The sequence below is a fragment of the Halyomorpha halys genome, unplaced genomic scaffold (genome assembly GCF_000696795.3).
Source record: "Halyomorpha halys isolate HHAL.00 unplaced genomic scaffold, Hhal_1.1 Scaffold58.1, whole genome shotgun sequence".
Lineage (NCBI taxonomy): Eukaryota > Metazoa > Arthropoda > Insecta > Hemiptera > Pentatomidae > Halyomorpha > Halyomorpha halys.
This window is the reverse complement of record NW_027110919.1, coordinates 2,312,432-2,326,374: the sequence shown is the minus strand read 5'-3', so window position 1 is coordinate 2,326,374 and position 13,943 is coordinate 2,312,432. Positions and strand designations below refer to the sequence as shown.

The following is a 13,943-nucleotide window of genomic DNA, read 5'->3' as shown; positions in this document are numbered from 1 at the left end:
ATAGATAGATAGATATTATTGATATTAGCTTTATCATCATAGCTTAGGTTCGCAATTTACAGGTCTGTTCTAAGAACCATTTATTTCTGACAGACAGAACTTAACGGAACACGTGCAGTACAAGTTTTGGAAAGGAAAAACCTATAGCATGTGTGCCTTGTACAGTTAGAAGTGGTTATTGGAACAGACCTTATGTCCAGTTTTATTTATCGTTATATTAAAGGTTTCTATGGTAACATTGACATAATAAGTGTATCTGACTACAAATTTTTATTATTTCATAATTAATACATGAATGACAAAATTAAATTGCAAATTAACGATTTAGATTTATTATTAATTTACTCCAGAAATGTTTGAATATAGGAGCAAACATTAGTTATATATAGAAGAAATATAATTACTTATATAATCAAAAATAACATAAAATTTACGAGATAAAATAAACATAATTTACATTAAATAAATTTTTTATTAATGTCATAAAATACTTTGTTGGTTTCTTGATTCAAGTTCACCGATGGTTGAGAGAACTTTATTATAGTTATTTTCAGCTTCATAAAGCACTTGAATTGGCTTTAAATATTTTTTGTTTTGAATATTATTACATTTCTTTGATCATGATCACAATTAAAATAGTTCACTGTTTATTTATATTATTGTATTTGACATTTATTGTATTATTGACATTTAGTAATTTTTGTAACTGTTAAAAAACGCTTGCACTTATTTATAAATTGAAATAATTTTCTTTCGCGAGACATAACACGTATTACCTGCATGAATCCTCAGAAAGAACTTGATAAATCAACTTCATTAGTGTATGGCAATGGCTAATAAAACTAAATAAATGAATGTCTTTTTCTTTTTATGTATCACTTTGCTGCCTCTTTATGTTTAAAAATAATTGTTATTCAGTTTTTATGTCTCTCAAAACTTTACCCACTTTGTATATATGAAATAACACATTTTACATGTTCTTATTACTATTATATATCGCTACGCATGGCAATGAGTGTATGTTTTATCTAGACTGCATTGTTCCGGTCTCTTAACAAAAATCATTCTATTATTCAAATATTTAAATTTATAACCTAAAAACTAAAAATATTCATTTTACATACAAATGACTAAATAAATGTCATTTATCAACATAATGCATTAATATACTATTTAAATTGTCTAATTATACTATATTTTAAAAGAATTGTTTATTGGTGATAAATGACTCTTAATTATTTACTGATTATTGAATTATTATTAAATATATGTGTATATAGTATAATATATAGACATCCCCTAATTGATATCAAACAAACAATGGAACATAACAAGAAATTATGTAGATAGTAAATGATACTTTCAGAAGATAAAATATAATATTGCAGAGGTAAGAATTAATTTTATTTAATTAAATTTAAGTAATTGAATTACATAACAACCTGGTATGAAAAATATTAGGAAAAAAAAAATTAAAAATCAGACAGTGCTCATAAATAATGAAATTATTTATTAAATTTACTAAATTTTCTTTTGCACCTTTCATAATGTTAAATTCATAAAGAAATTTTGATCATAATTTCATTATTTACATGAGCACTGTCTTAATTTTATTTTTTATCAACTTCAATTATTTTTAATGTACAAGTAATAAATATACATGTCTGTTACAAGTACACTTAATGATTTCTGTATGAATATCAGACATCCCCTAATTTTTTATTTAATTTTGTACTTTAATGGAAATTAAGATCAAAAATTAAATCTATATGTGTAAGTTAGGAATCACTTTATAATGATTTCCTTAATGTTTTAGTATCAATTTCAAAGTTTCCATTACTGGTACATTGTTTGATACCAATGGCTTTACCATAGCATGTTTACTTAAGGTTACAACTAAAAATTTGTGCAAGATAATTTGATATTTTTGTTTATTTTTAATATTCTATTTTCTCCTCGCTGTTCTCTATAATCCCTCTCAATTCAGGTTCATCGTTTACAAAAGCGAAGCCAAAGGGCGGGCTCATGACGGTAACACGACTAGGCATTATACGATTGCTATTCCTCCCCGCCTATGCTGAATGGTGGTGTTCTCAAACCTCTTCTAAGCTCTTTGCGCTTCTCCTTCTTCTTTATATACTTCAGGTTATAAATACTTCACTCTATTTTCTCCTCCCTGAGGAAACTATACAGGTTTGTATGTTCTTTAGTATTGTTTCATTATGTCCTTCCTATTTTTTTTTTTTTATTTTATTAAGAATATGTAATTTTTTCATTTTATTTTATCGCCTTTTTGTTTTTAGTAAATTGTTTTGTTTTAATTTTTATGTTTGTTCATCAATAAAAATTATAAATGGCATTTTTATAAATTCTTTGTTAGCTAAATTATAGGAAGATATTTCAGTAACTGAAAGTAAGAATTAATCATGAAAGATAATTGTAAAGAATTTAATTTTTGCGAATCTTTCATCAGTTTCATAATTTTCTTCAAAATCGAGCATTATTTAATCCCAGTATTATATTGACTTAAAAAAAATTAAGTAAGAGATTAAACTATAATTTAAAAAGGGAATACAAAATGGAGACCTTGGGCCTGGGACTAGCGAGGCTAGGAAAGTTGCATCACTGTTAAATATTTTCAGGTTCGTCACCGGAATAATATGTCATTTAAAGAAAAATATTACAAGAGGGTGGAGACTGATGTCTTGTTCAGGTTAGGTGCTTCTCACACATTTATTGGTAATTATTTTTAATTCAATGGCCATATAGTAATTTATCATTTTATCAGAATCATTTTTCGGACTTTTTTCCATATCCTTTGAATATATATTGCATGCTTATTTTATTTCATATTATTCATTTAGTTTAATCATTATTTTTTTTAAGTTTTACTTGAATTTGATTTTATTAAATCCAGTGACAGACATTAATTAGGTAAAATAGTTGATTACTTAAATGTTTTTATATATCTTGTTGAGGAACAAAAAACAAATCTTTGATACTAATTAATTTTTCGACTGATTATAAAGTTTTGTGCAGTTGAACCTATACGTATTGTACTTTTATTTATTGAGATTCTTTATAATTTTATTTTATTTTTTTTAAGGAATCTTGTATCATCTGGAAAACATTTTTACTCTTTTAATATAAGATTAATAAAAATAAGTTTTCCCTTCAATAACACTTGTATTCATGAGTTACAGATTACCAAACCACTATTTTTATCTGATAGCTTACAAATTTTTAATTTAAATGTTTAATTATCAAAACATTTTCTAATTGTGAAAGTAAGAAAAAGGTTTCACACATTAAAACATTAGAAGCTAACGTATCTAAAATCACTGTATATTTGTTGTTATTCATGTACCTACTGCGTATTTATGAAGTAAATATGTACAAGAAGCTTCAGTTCTAATTAAATTGATTACAACAATGATATTCATCGAACGCAATTGACTATATTATATTAATCACAATCAATAGTCAAGATGTACTATAACCAAAATGGCCCCACTGGAATTTAATGAATGCAGACAAGGTCTGGTTGTGGATTGTAATGATCACAATTAACAATCAAAATGTACTTGAATAAAAAAAAAAAATATATAAATGGACAAATGTAACTGAGTTTACAATCTCTATCTCATTTACTCACGTAAATTTAGTATGGATAAAGTGAGTTAAAAAATAAATATTGCAACACCAAATATAAAATACATATGTATCTTCTAAAATAAACAAAAATTTTAAAGAAAACAATACAAATTAAAATTAATGTAATTAAATTGAACACTAATACTGTTTATAAAATGTGTCCAAATGAATTATTAAACTTGGTGTTAACTGGTCGTCTGTTTGGAAATAATTATCCTTTGCATATTTTTTAACTATTTTGTTTAAAAAAGCTTCCATGTTATGTGTAAAGTGGTTCAACTGTACTTTTCGTCTTTAAGTTACCAGCTATGTGAAAAATTATTCTTTAATGATCTTATTAGATAGATAATGTGTGAATCATGTTTGTATATACATAGACGTAGAGACTTTCTATTCTATATTTTTTATTATTGTCATTCTTTACCAATATTTCCTCTGTTATGAATTTTATAAAATAATAATTTTTGGCATTTATGATAAAAATCTTCTTTCCTTAAATTCTTTATATGTATAATAGTGATACAATTTTTAATTTTGTGAAGTACTTTTTAAAATTTATCAGCATTACTTGTATATAAATGAAAGAATCTGTTGTAATATAGCTTATTCCGGGAAGTGAGGTTGCAATCCCAGGAGCTATGATGGTATTGCTAACAATCCTCCACTCTCATATTGTATCACCGCGCTCCGCTGGTGGAAAAGAGCTTGCTCCGTTCGACACCAAAGCTCGCAGGATCAAGAGAACTAAAAGGAGGGGTAGGCTTAGTAAGTTTACTAATTATGATAGATACTCATATGTAAATATGGGATATATTTACCTAAAATTGTTATATTCACTTTTTTAAAAAAATTCATAAGTTTACATGTACTGTGTACATTATTTGTTTCATTCACTTATGGAAAGTACTTAAAAATGTATTAAGTAGTTTCTTATTCAAAAGCAATTTATGAATTGTTCTTCTTTTTCTTTCTGGGTGATCACCCAGGATACTAGATCAAAATAGCAGAAAATAACAGATGAAAAATATATAAAAGAAATAATTTTTATCCAAAAAGATTCATAAATAAATGTTGGTTCACAAGTTTTAACCAAAATAAAAAAACAAAATAGAAATAACTAGACAGATTTTTTTTTTTAAATTGATAATAATAATAAAAAAAAAGTAGAAACAAATATAAATACTGATAAATTAACTACGGAGCATAAAATAATACACAGGATGTTATTCATTCACAGCAACAGTGGCCGAATGTCAATGGATATGTGTTGTTGTTTTACTAGTTTCAATTATCCTTATTCATAAAGGATTAAGGTCATTTATCAGTACGCTTGTATTAACTTTTTGTTTAGGTGATTCAAGGTAATCAGGGCATTGAAACAGGCTTGGCATCTTTGATCCATAACATTAGTGACTGTACAGCCCTAGATATGTTATTGTCACACTCTTTAGATCTTACACTACTGTCAACACATCCAGTGATGTTTGACCACTGCTGTTGTAGAAGAAAAATGTCTGGCATGTCTTAATGCTCAAGCCAGTCACTTTGAACAACACTTAATATGAATGTTAATTTATATATAATTAAATTTCTTGTTTGGGACCGATTTGTTTAGTAGTTATAAAAAAACATCCTTTTGGTCTCAACACTTTTTATTATCTTAACACTCCTATGTGATTCAGCCAATCCGGTCATTGTCGAGGATCTTATTACACTAACTCAGCCAAACATTGGTAATCAACATAATTTCAGGGCACTATGCCTTTGTCAATTATTTATTAGTCAATTTTCTTTAAAACTTCTTAAATTATGAAAACATTATGCACTAATAAATTAAATCTTCATCACAATGTGCTAAAATACCCATTATTCTCACAGTTACAATTATTACATTTACTAGTTTATAATCTCTATTTTATTTAGGTACTCACGTAAATGTAGTATGGATAAAGTGAGTTTAAAAATAAACTGAACTTTTGAGCTTTAACGACTATCCCAATTCCATGTCTATTGTACTGACTCTATTCTTCAAAACTAAAACCAATCAGTTGGCAAAGTGCTCTAATTCAGGTATCTTTTTTAATATGACTTTAATGATTTTTAGTGGACACTTGAGGTCTGTTGAACTGGAGCTTTCCTAGCCTTATTCATACAAAACATTTTTATCCATCAAAAATAACATTTTCCACTGTTGCACATTGAAATCAGCCAGTATGAATCATATTTTTCCGTACATTCAAAATATCACTGAACAATATTTGAGTTTACTTGTGAACCAAAATAAATCAACTCCTTTACCTTTTCAAAGTAATCAAAGAATAAGTACTATTAAAGATGAATTGAAACATACAAAAGGTTTATTATGAGGTGTAGATAGTTGACCGTAGATTAATGATTAGAGAAGTTTGTCGGGGGTGTGGTCAGCAAAGAACAACATAAATAAACAAAACCATATTTATTTATTTTATGCCGACGTTTCGACCTGAAACTCAGATAAATAAATATTGTTTTGTTTATTTATGTTGTTCTTTGCTGACCGCACCCCTGACAAACTTCTCCAATAATTAAAAGGTTTATTAATATTACATTATTAGTATTCCTTTTTTTTATTGTTCGAATCTGTCTAATTTTATTAGTTTTGAATATTTGATCTTTTCTTACATAATATGCATCTCAACGGATGGTTAAAGATAGTAATAAAAATATCTTAATCTTTTATTTATTGTATTATTATTATTGTGTTTTGTTTCTTTGCAGGTTCTGATAAACTCTCTGATGCTTCTGCAGCATATGGAGGCTTTCCTGAAGCTAATAGTAAATTTAGCAAAAGAGTTAGGCTGAGAAAGTAAGTTGAACTTTTTATCATTTAGTTTGTATTCATTATTTTATTCATTTAATTACCCATGGACTTCTTAATATCTATGTATATAAACCTTCTGTCAATCTTTTGTTGTAATATCTTGATATAAATGATGTGTGAATTGTTTTTAAGTTTTAGAACTTGAAAATGGGTATGAGGCCTGAAAAGTTGTTTCGATGAAACTTAAAAATATATATCAATTAATATTAAATGGTTATTTAATGAAGATTCCCATGTTTGAAAAACTTTTGGAAGTAGTAAGAGGTAAAAAACTATTTAATAATATATATTATTTTTGTACAGGTTATCTTTTGAAGACAATTCTAAAACAACGAGGAGAAGGAGGAGTGTGGCTTGGGATACTAGTCCTTCAAAACTTCATCTAAGTCTTAATGAGTCTGATAGAAATCAATCCCCTGAGCCACAGATGTAAGACAATAAATTAATTTATGTTTATTTTTTTGTTTTGTAATAAATTTGAGTGCATAATGTCAAACTTAATTGAGTTTGTTTGAAAATCTGGAGATTTATTATTACTGTGAAATAATATTGAAACAGTCCATCATCTTTGGAATTTTATTTGTTACTTTTTTTAAAAAATATTATAACAATGTGAGTTTTATTATTGAATTTATCCTACCAATCATTTCTTTTGTTTATTTGACCCACTAAACTACAAGTGGCCATCATACCAAGAAAAAAATTTAACATCATCTCAGATTTTGAGGTTTTACATTTCTAGATAAATAGAATAAAAAAACACAAGATTTTTTATTATTTACCAAAATAATTTAAAAAAATAAACTATTGTTTAATAATTCTCACCATACTTGTGGATCCTTTGATTTCAGGTAGTTTCTCGGGGCTTCTTTCTTCCATACTATATTTTCTTCATTCCATTAACTATTTCTCTTAGTTTATACATAGAATATAAACTCTAAATTAATGTCTGTGTACTCGCATATCTTACCATTTCTGTATATTAATTTAGAATTTATACGAATATTACTAGAACAAAAAAATAAAATAAAATGCTTTAAAGTCTTAGTAAATAAGGTATTATAATAATTATTTTGCTTAAAGAAGGGTGATTCCAGTGGTAAATGAAGAAAGCTCCACAATATGGAATTTTCGGGCATGTTAATTTTTGCTGACCTGAATTGTGAATAAATTGTAATTTTTGATGACCTTACTATTGTTGATGTTATCTTAGGATAGAAGAGGCTGTTGGAGGTGGGAGTCCTGGTGACGATGATGGATTTGAAAGTTTAAATTCTCAGGGTTCTAGTGAAGATGTTCAAGCTGTACAGCCACCGGAAGGACCTGAAGCTGTCTTCAGAAACAACTGGTTGGAACAGTCAGCCCGAAGAGCTTCTAGTAAGTTTTGACCTATAATCAGTCAGTACTATATTACTTTAATATTTAATCATTATTGGAAAAAATAACATTACTAAATTGATTTGGTAACTAATTAAAAATTTACTGAATTAATGTTTTACTATAAGTACAAAAGATTACATTTATCTGTTAAATGCAATACAATTGAGTTTATAAATGAAATATTGTAAGTTTTTTTAATAGAATAGAACTAATTGAAGGATAAGATGGTCCATGTGGTGGTTAGAAGGGATCCAGATAGTATAAACTATTTATTTCGACCCACATTGCTGGTCTTCATTCAGGTTCAAATCTATACTGCTACCGGAAAATTTTAGAATAAATATAAATTCAGTAGTATTTATTCGGTTTAAAATATGTATAATTTAGAATATAAAATAGTGTTTTGTAGTTTGCCCCTCTAAATACAAAGTACTCTTTTTTTAAATTTGTTAAAATACAAGATTGTATATTATAAGATGATTTTGTCTCTTAAAATACAAGAACAAAAATGCATTTTACTTTGTATTTTGAAATACAACCTAACTCGGCTTCTGAGTTTCTATCCATAAGATAGAAGGCACACAATTACATTAAATGTCCTATAAATGGAAGCTGATTGGTAATTTTTTTTCTAAAATATGCCTGTTTCATATTTATCACTCTCATCCTTGGAAATTTAAAATAAATATTTATATAGAAGTTGAAATTTTAATTATTCTTTTCTCTCTAAATTCAAAATATTCGTAATGTGTAAAGGCATTTATGCAATTCTATATTTACTAAATTTGTTTATTTACAGTTGGAGTAAATGAGGCCAGCTCAGGAGAAACAGATCATAAAGATTCCGACTCAGACAATTGTTCTAAACCTAACCAGGTAATAATTTGATATTCTTTCCATTTCTATTTCACTCATAAATTGGCTTAAAAAAATAAGAAAAATAATGCAATATTGTCTCTTGAAATCTAAGAATATTCTAGGGATACAACAAATTAAACCCTCAAAATAATCTATTTTAAGCTTTTCTTTACTACAAAAATTAGATCTTTTAACTAATTGAACGCTTGTAATTGTAATAGTTCCAATTACAAGCGTTCAATCCTAAGGATAATTATAAAGTAAGCATAAGAGAACTATGAATGGTCCAAAGTTAGATAGAAAAATTATCTTTGCTATGACAATTTAAAAATAATTAATTACCAATCAGAATGATTTAGGAAAAATGTTTTTAGGACCTCATTGAACCCAAATTGTAAAAAATGTTTTTTTAATATTAATTTTATTTGCAAAAAATACTATTTTATACATATATGTATATTTTAGTGATATTTTGGCCATTTTCAAACCTATGTTTTCCTTCTCATTAATAATCTGATATTATAATTAAAAATTTATGGAAGAAATAGTTTTTTTTTTTTAGCTGTGTTTGATAGTGATAAAACTATCACTATTTGTAATAACTAAGAATTTTAAAAATACGTAAATACATTTTTTTTAAAAATATTCTTGTATAGTTTTATTTTTTACAATTTGGCTTTAATGAGGTCCTAAGAATATTTTTCCTTAATCATTCTTATTGGTAATTAATAATTCATTAGGAATTGCACTAGGAAAAGACTTCAATTATAAAGTTGTTTTGTCATTCATTTTAAAAGTTAAGTTACTGCTAAAATAGATGAAGATTAAAATCTTCAACATTTTCTTAAAATCATATGGGTTCACTGTAACCCGACAATATTTACTTTACTAAGTATGTATGTTATTTACTAATTATTAAAATCTCTACTTGCTTCTGTATAACATTTTCAGTCAACGAAATAAATAAAATCTAGAATAAGTTGCATTATTATTGAAATGTACAGAGATTGTTATGCCGAAGAAGAGGATCTCAACAGGTTCTCCATGTTGGTATTCCACCACCACCAGCCGTTGTTGACCACTCATCGTGCAACTCGAGTGAAGAGGAAGGTGGCGGAGGTGGTAGCCTATGCCCCGCGCTCACTGAGGGCACTACTAGTGCAGCCGAATGGATTGGTATCACAACCAATTCAGATGACTGTTCTGTCAGCTCTGAGGGAGATGACCACCCGTTTGCTTCTGAGTTCCATACTGTATGTTATCACCTCATTTTTTATTGATTACAAATACAAATTAAATAATATTAAATCTGAAATTAATGAGTAAAGTTTTGTTGTTTTTTTACAGTCCCCTTGTGCTATTTTGAGCCCTAGCTGTGCTGCATCCGATAGAGGTGATACAATCTCTTACAAATGATTTCATCATTGGACTCATTGATAAAAATTTAATAATAATAAGGCTATGTATTTTTGCAGTAAGTTGCACGATGTGGGAAAAAAAAGAAGTCAAAAAAGCTGATTTATCTGTTTTAGACATCAGTTCTGCCATTATAGCTCGTGTAGAAGCAATGCCAGAAAACATGGATTATTTTTATGTTGGTTAGTGAATATCTTTATTTGTCAATTAGCACCTATTTTATAGAAGTCAATATTTAAGTCATTCAATAACGGTATATGCTATACATCGCCAAACTGTATTAGCTACATTCCAAGCTGTTCCTGGACGGACCCTGAGATAGCCGAAATGAAATTGTTTCAACTGGACAGAGTTGCCCTAAGGAAAGTTACAAGGATCTTTATTGGTTACTGTAGACTCAATAAACATATGTTCAATGTAAAGCATACAGGATGTCCTCTGTGCAGATTCTGCAATACTGAGGATAAAATAGCATACATCACTTCCTGGTGTGATCGATGTGCAGGCTTGAGGTTTGCATTGTTGAGTATGGACCCAAAACAGTATAACTGATTAGTGCTCCAAGTCTAATTAAATTCATAGAATCTACTAACTTAAAGCTCTAAGTAGCTCAGTCTAAGGATGATTGTGTATTATTGGCCACACTGCTACAAGCACATTGTATGCCACATTGGTGTACAATAGGCCACACTGCTACAAGCTATAAATAAATAAAAAACTGTATACATATATCAAGCAATTGATTTTTAGCTTACTAAATATTCTATTCTGTTTTTAGTATTTTATTTCTAATTATTTAGGTATGCTTGGTGCTATTTTGGCTGGATTGGTTCCTGCACTATGTCGTCTTGTGGATGCAAAAGTTCACAAATCTGTAGCCATAGATTTAATTAATGCAAATTGGACCGCTTCTCATTACATAGGAGAGTATTTGGCATCAGGATGTGAGTCAGCCTTTGGTCCGAACAAATGGTAATATTTTTTATTCAACCATGTATCATGTATATGGCGTTATTTCATTAAAACTAATATTTAATGATTTATTCCATATTTCAGATCAATAATAAAATCTGGTTATCACAATAAAATTATGTTAATATTGGAATTTCTGTCTCTATTTAATAACTATAATTACATATGTATATTAGAATATGGGCACACAAAATATTATTTTTTTCTCTTTTTATTTATATCCGTACCTGTCAAATACAAAATTGACAATCTGCAGATTCTCTGACTGTTACATCGATTAAATAAATTGCATGCAAGGCTTGAGGAAGAACAACTCTCAGTGATACATTCTCTCTGGCTTTTCTTACATCCTCATGTTAGCAAGTCCCTCATCCACATTCTTTTTAGTCTCCTTGTGTTCTCAACTATGAGAGTCATAGCCATTTGTCCTATATGCATGTTTTGGTGTCCCAGTAATTTTTCATGTAAGCATTTGTCATAAGTTCCTATGTATTTCTAAGTTAGTATGTGAAGTATTGTTATTTATGTACCATGGTGCTTTGGTGATAAGTCGTAGTGCTTTATATTGGAAAGATTGTAATCTTTTGATTTGAGTCTGTTTAGCTATTCTATAAATTTGTAGTTCATATGTCTAGACAGGTTTTAGTAAGTATGTGTATGTGCTTAATTTTAGGCTTATTTTTAATTTAGAGTTTCGTCTGATTAGTGGGCACGATAGATTTAGTGACTGCCTTTTCTGTTTGCCTGACTGTTTTTTCTTAATATGTGGTCACCATGTCATTCCCCTATCAAATGTTAGTTCTAGATAGTAGTGCAGTCTGTCTTTGTGATGGGTAAGTTGTTGATGTATATTGGAGAGCAAGTTTCTTTTCATAGCTTAAAAGTAATGTGATGGGATTTTCCATTGTTCAGTCCAATCTTCCATAGTTGGGACTAGTCATGTAACGTTTGTAAGTTCAGTGAGGTATGTGTTGCATTTTGATGTCTAGTAATTATAGCTATGTCATCAGCCTAGATGGCTGTCAATATGTCTGTACTTTGTGGAATGTTGTGTGTGAATGTTATGTACAATAGTGGTGCAAGTATTGATCCCTGAGGTACACTGTCGAGGATTGGTCTCATTGAAGATAGCTCTGAGCCCAAAATATTATTTAACATCACAATAGTAGCAATAGTATTAATCCTATTAGTTATTAGCAAATGAAGTAAATCATTTAAAAACTTAAGTTACCAATATGTTTTATTGCCTTACAGGACAAAAGTTATCTCCCTAAATGCTCTTGTGGAAAGAACAGTGTTGTCTTCTCTATTCTTCTTCTTGGTCACAGTTGCTGAAAGGACTTTCAAACAAAGGTTCCTCTATGCCAAATTTTTTTCACACCTGACATCGTTTAGACGGGCTCGGAAATCTGAGTTACCCCATTTTAGACTTAATAAAGTTAGAAACATTAAAACATGGCTTTCAGTACGATCATATCTCAGGGTAAGTAATGGTGTTTTATCTATTTATAATTAAGCCTTGAGTGATCAGCAACAATACAAATTCGCGCAATGGAATTTTGCTTGAACTTGGGATGTGATAAAATAAAAGTATCTAATTTATAGGAGTAATTGAATAAAAAAGTGCAACATGAGTAAAAATCAGAGATCATGATCATGATACATGTTTTATAAAAGAAAAGGTTGTATTTTTCTTTCCGTACTGCCAAATGTCCACTATCTTTATTGAGAAAATGTATATTGGATCCCCCCAAATCTGTTGAATGCCAGGACAGTCCTGGACTATTGACCTGAACTTTGATCGGAGGCCTCAGTAACAACAAATCTTTTGTTCCTCATCACAGAACTGTTGGCCAATAAGAATAAGCTTTGTTTGGGACTGCTCAGGCCCTCAACAAAAGTTTTGCTAATGATTAGAAATAGTTGACCATTGATAAATTATATGAGGAGAAAATGTTTGGAGGGTGCGGTCAAAATATAACACAAATAAGTTGAAATAACTTATTTAATAGTGGCAACATTTAGCTATGATTTCTATCCTTCATCAGGACTGTCAGTAGCAGATCATTCAGCCAAGTAGTTTTGCTAACTTAGCCCTTGAGAAATCTCTCATTTTTCCATCTAAAATTACAATCGATCAACACTAAAATTTAGATGTTTTTACATTATAAACAAATATGTCTTTATCTATGTGAAACATAAAAATTTGTCCCTGGATTGTTTTCACAACTTTCACAGACAACCAGTGTATTTCCCCTCTTTTTTATCTTACCCTATTCCAATAAATCTAAATACTCATACATCAAGGCTATAGAAATGCAAAACTATATCTAAGAAATACATAAATTTGTCCCATGACCACTACCACAACTTTCACTGGGGATCTCAACGGTCACTGAACCCCAAACAATTGAAATAACTGGAACTAGAAATTAGGCATTTAAGACATAATTTGTATTGATAATATGATATTTTTTTACAAGACTTTATAGTAATAATAAAATGTCCTAATTCAAAAGTTTAAAATTTTTGCTTTGCACTCAATGTGGTAATTAGGTATTTTTGAATGGCTAATACAGTGGGTCCCAAACTTTTGTCGTCACAGCATCTTTCTTGGGCTAAAAAAATTTTGTGATACCATGTTGAGCTAAACCTTGGTGTATAAGGTTCTATGTTATTATAAGGATCTGCTGTATTAATACTGTATCCTACCTAAATTTTAATTATATTTTTATTAGACTAATAAAGGAATAGGTATTATTTTTATTTTTTTCTTGTATATCTTGCCTGACTTAAGATATAC

At 28.7% G+C, this 13,943-nt stretch overlaps 1 protein-coding gene across 1 annotated transcript in view; it reads left to right on the top strand.

The window, feature by feature from the left end:
• phtf (putative homeodomain transcription factor) overlaps window positions 1-13,943 on the top strand; it is a gene marked incomplete in the record, with an annotated part of 19,668 nt that overhangs the window by 2,224 nt on the left and 3,501 nt on the right. Inside the window, 11 exon segments of the mRNA XM_067049022.1 lie at window positions 1,988-2,193; window positions 4,257-4,419; window positions 6,412-6,499; window positions 6,818-6,943; window positions 7,728-7,891; window positions 8,694-8,770; window positions 9,757-10,005; window positions 10,100-10,145; window positions 10,228-10,350; window positions 10,969-11,140; window positions 12,395-12,623. Of these exon segments, the coding sequence (XP_066905123.1) occupies window positions 1,988-2,193; window positions 4,257-4,419; window positions 6,412-6,499; window positions 6,818-6,943; window positions 7,728-7,891; window positions 8,694-8,770; window positions 9,757-10,005; window positions 10,100-10,145; window positions 10,228-10,350; window positions 10,969-11,140; window positions 12,395-12,623 (1,643 nt within the window).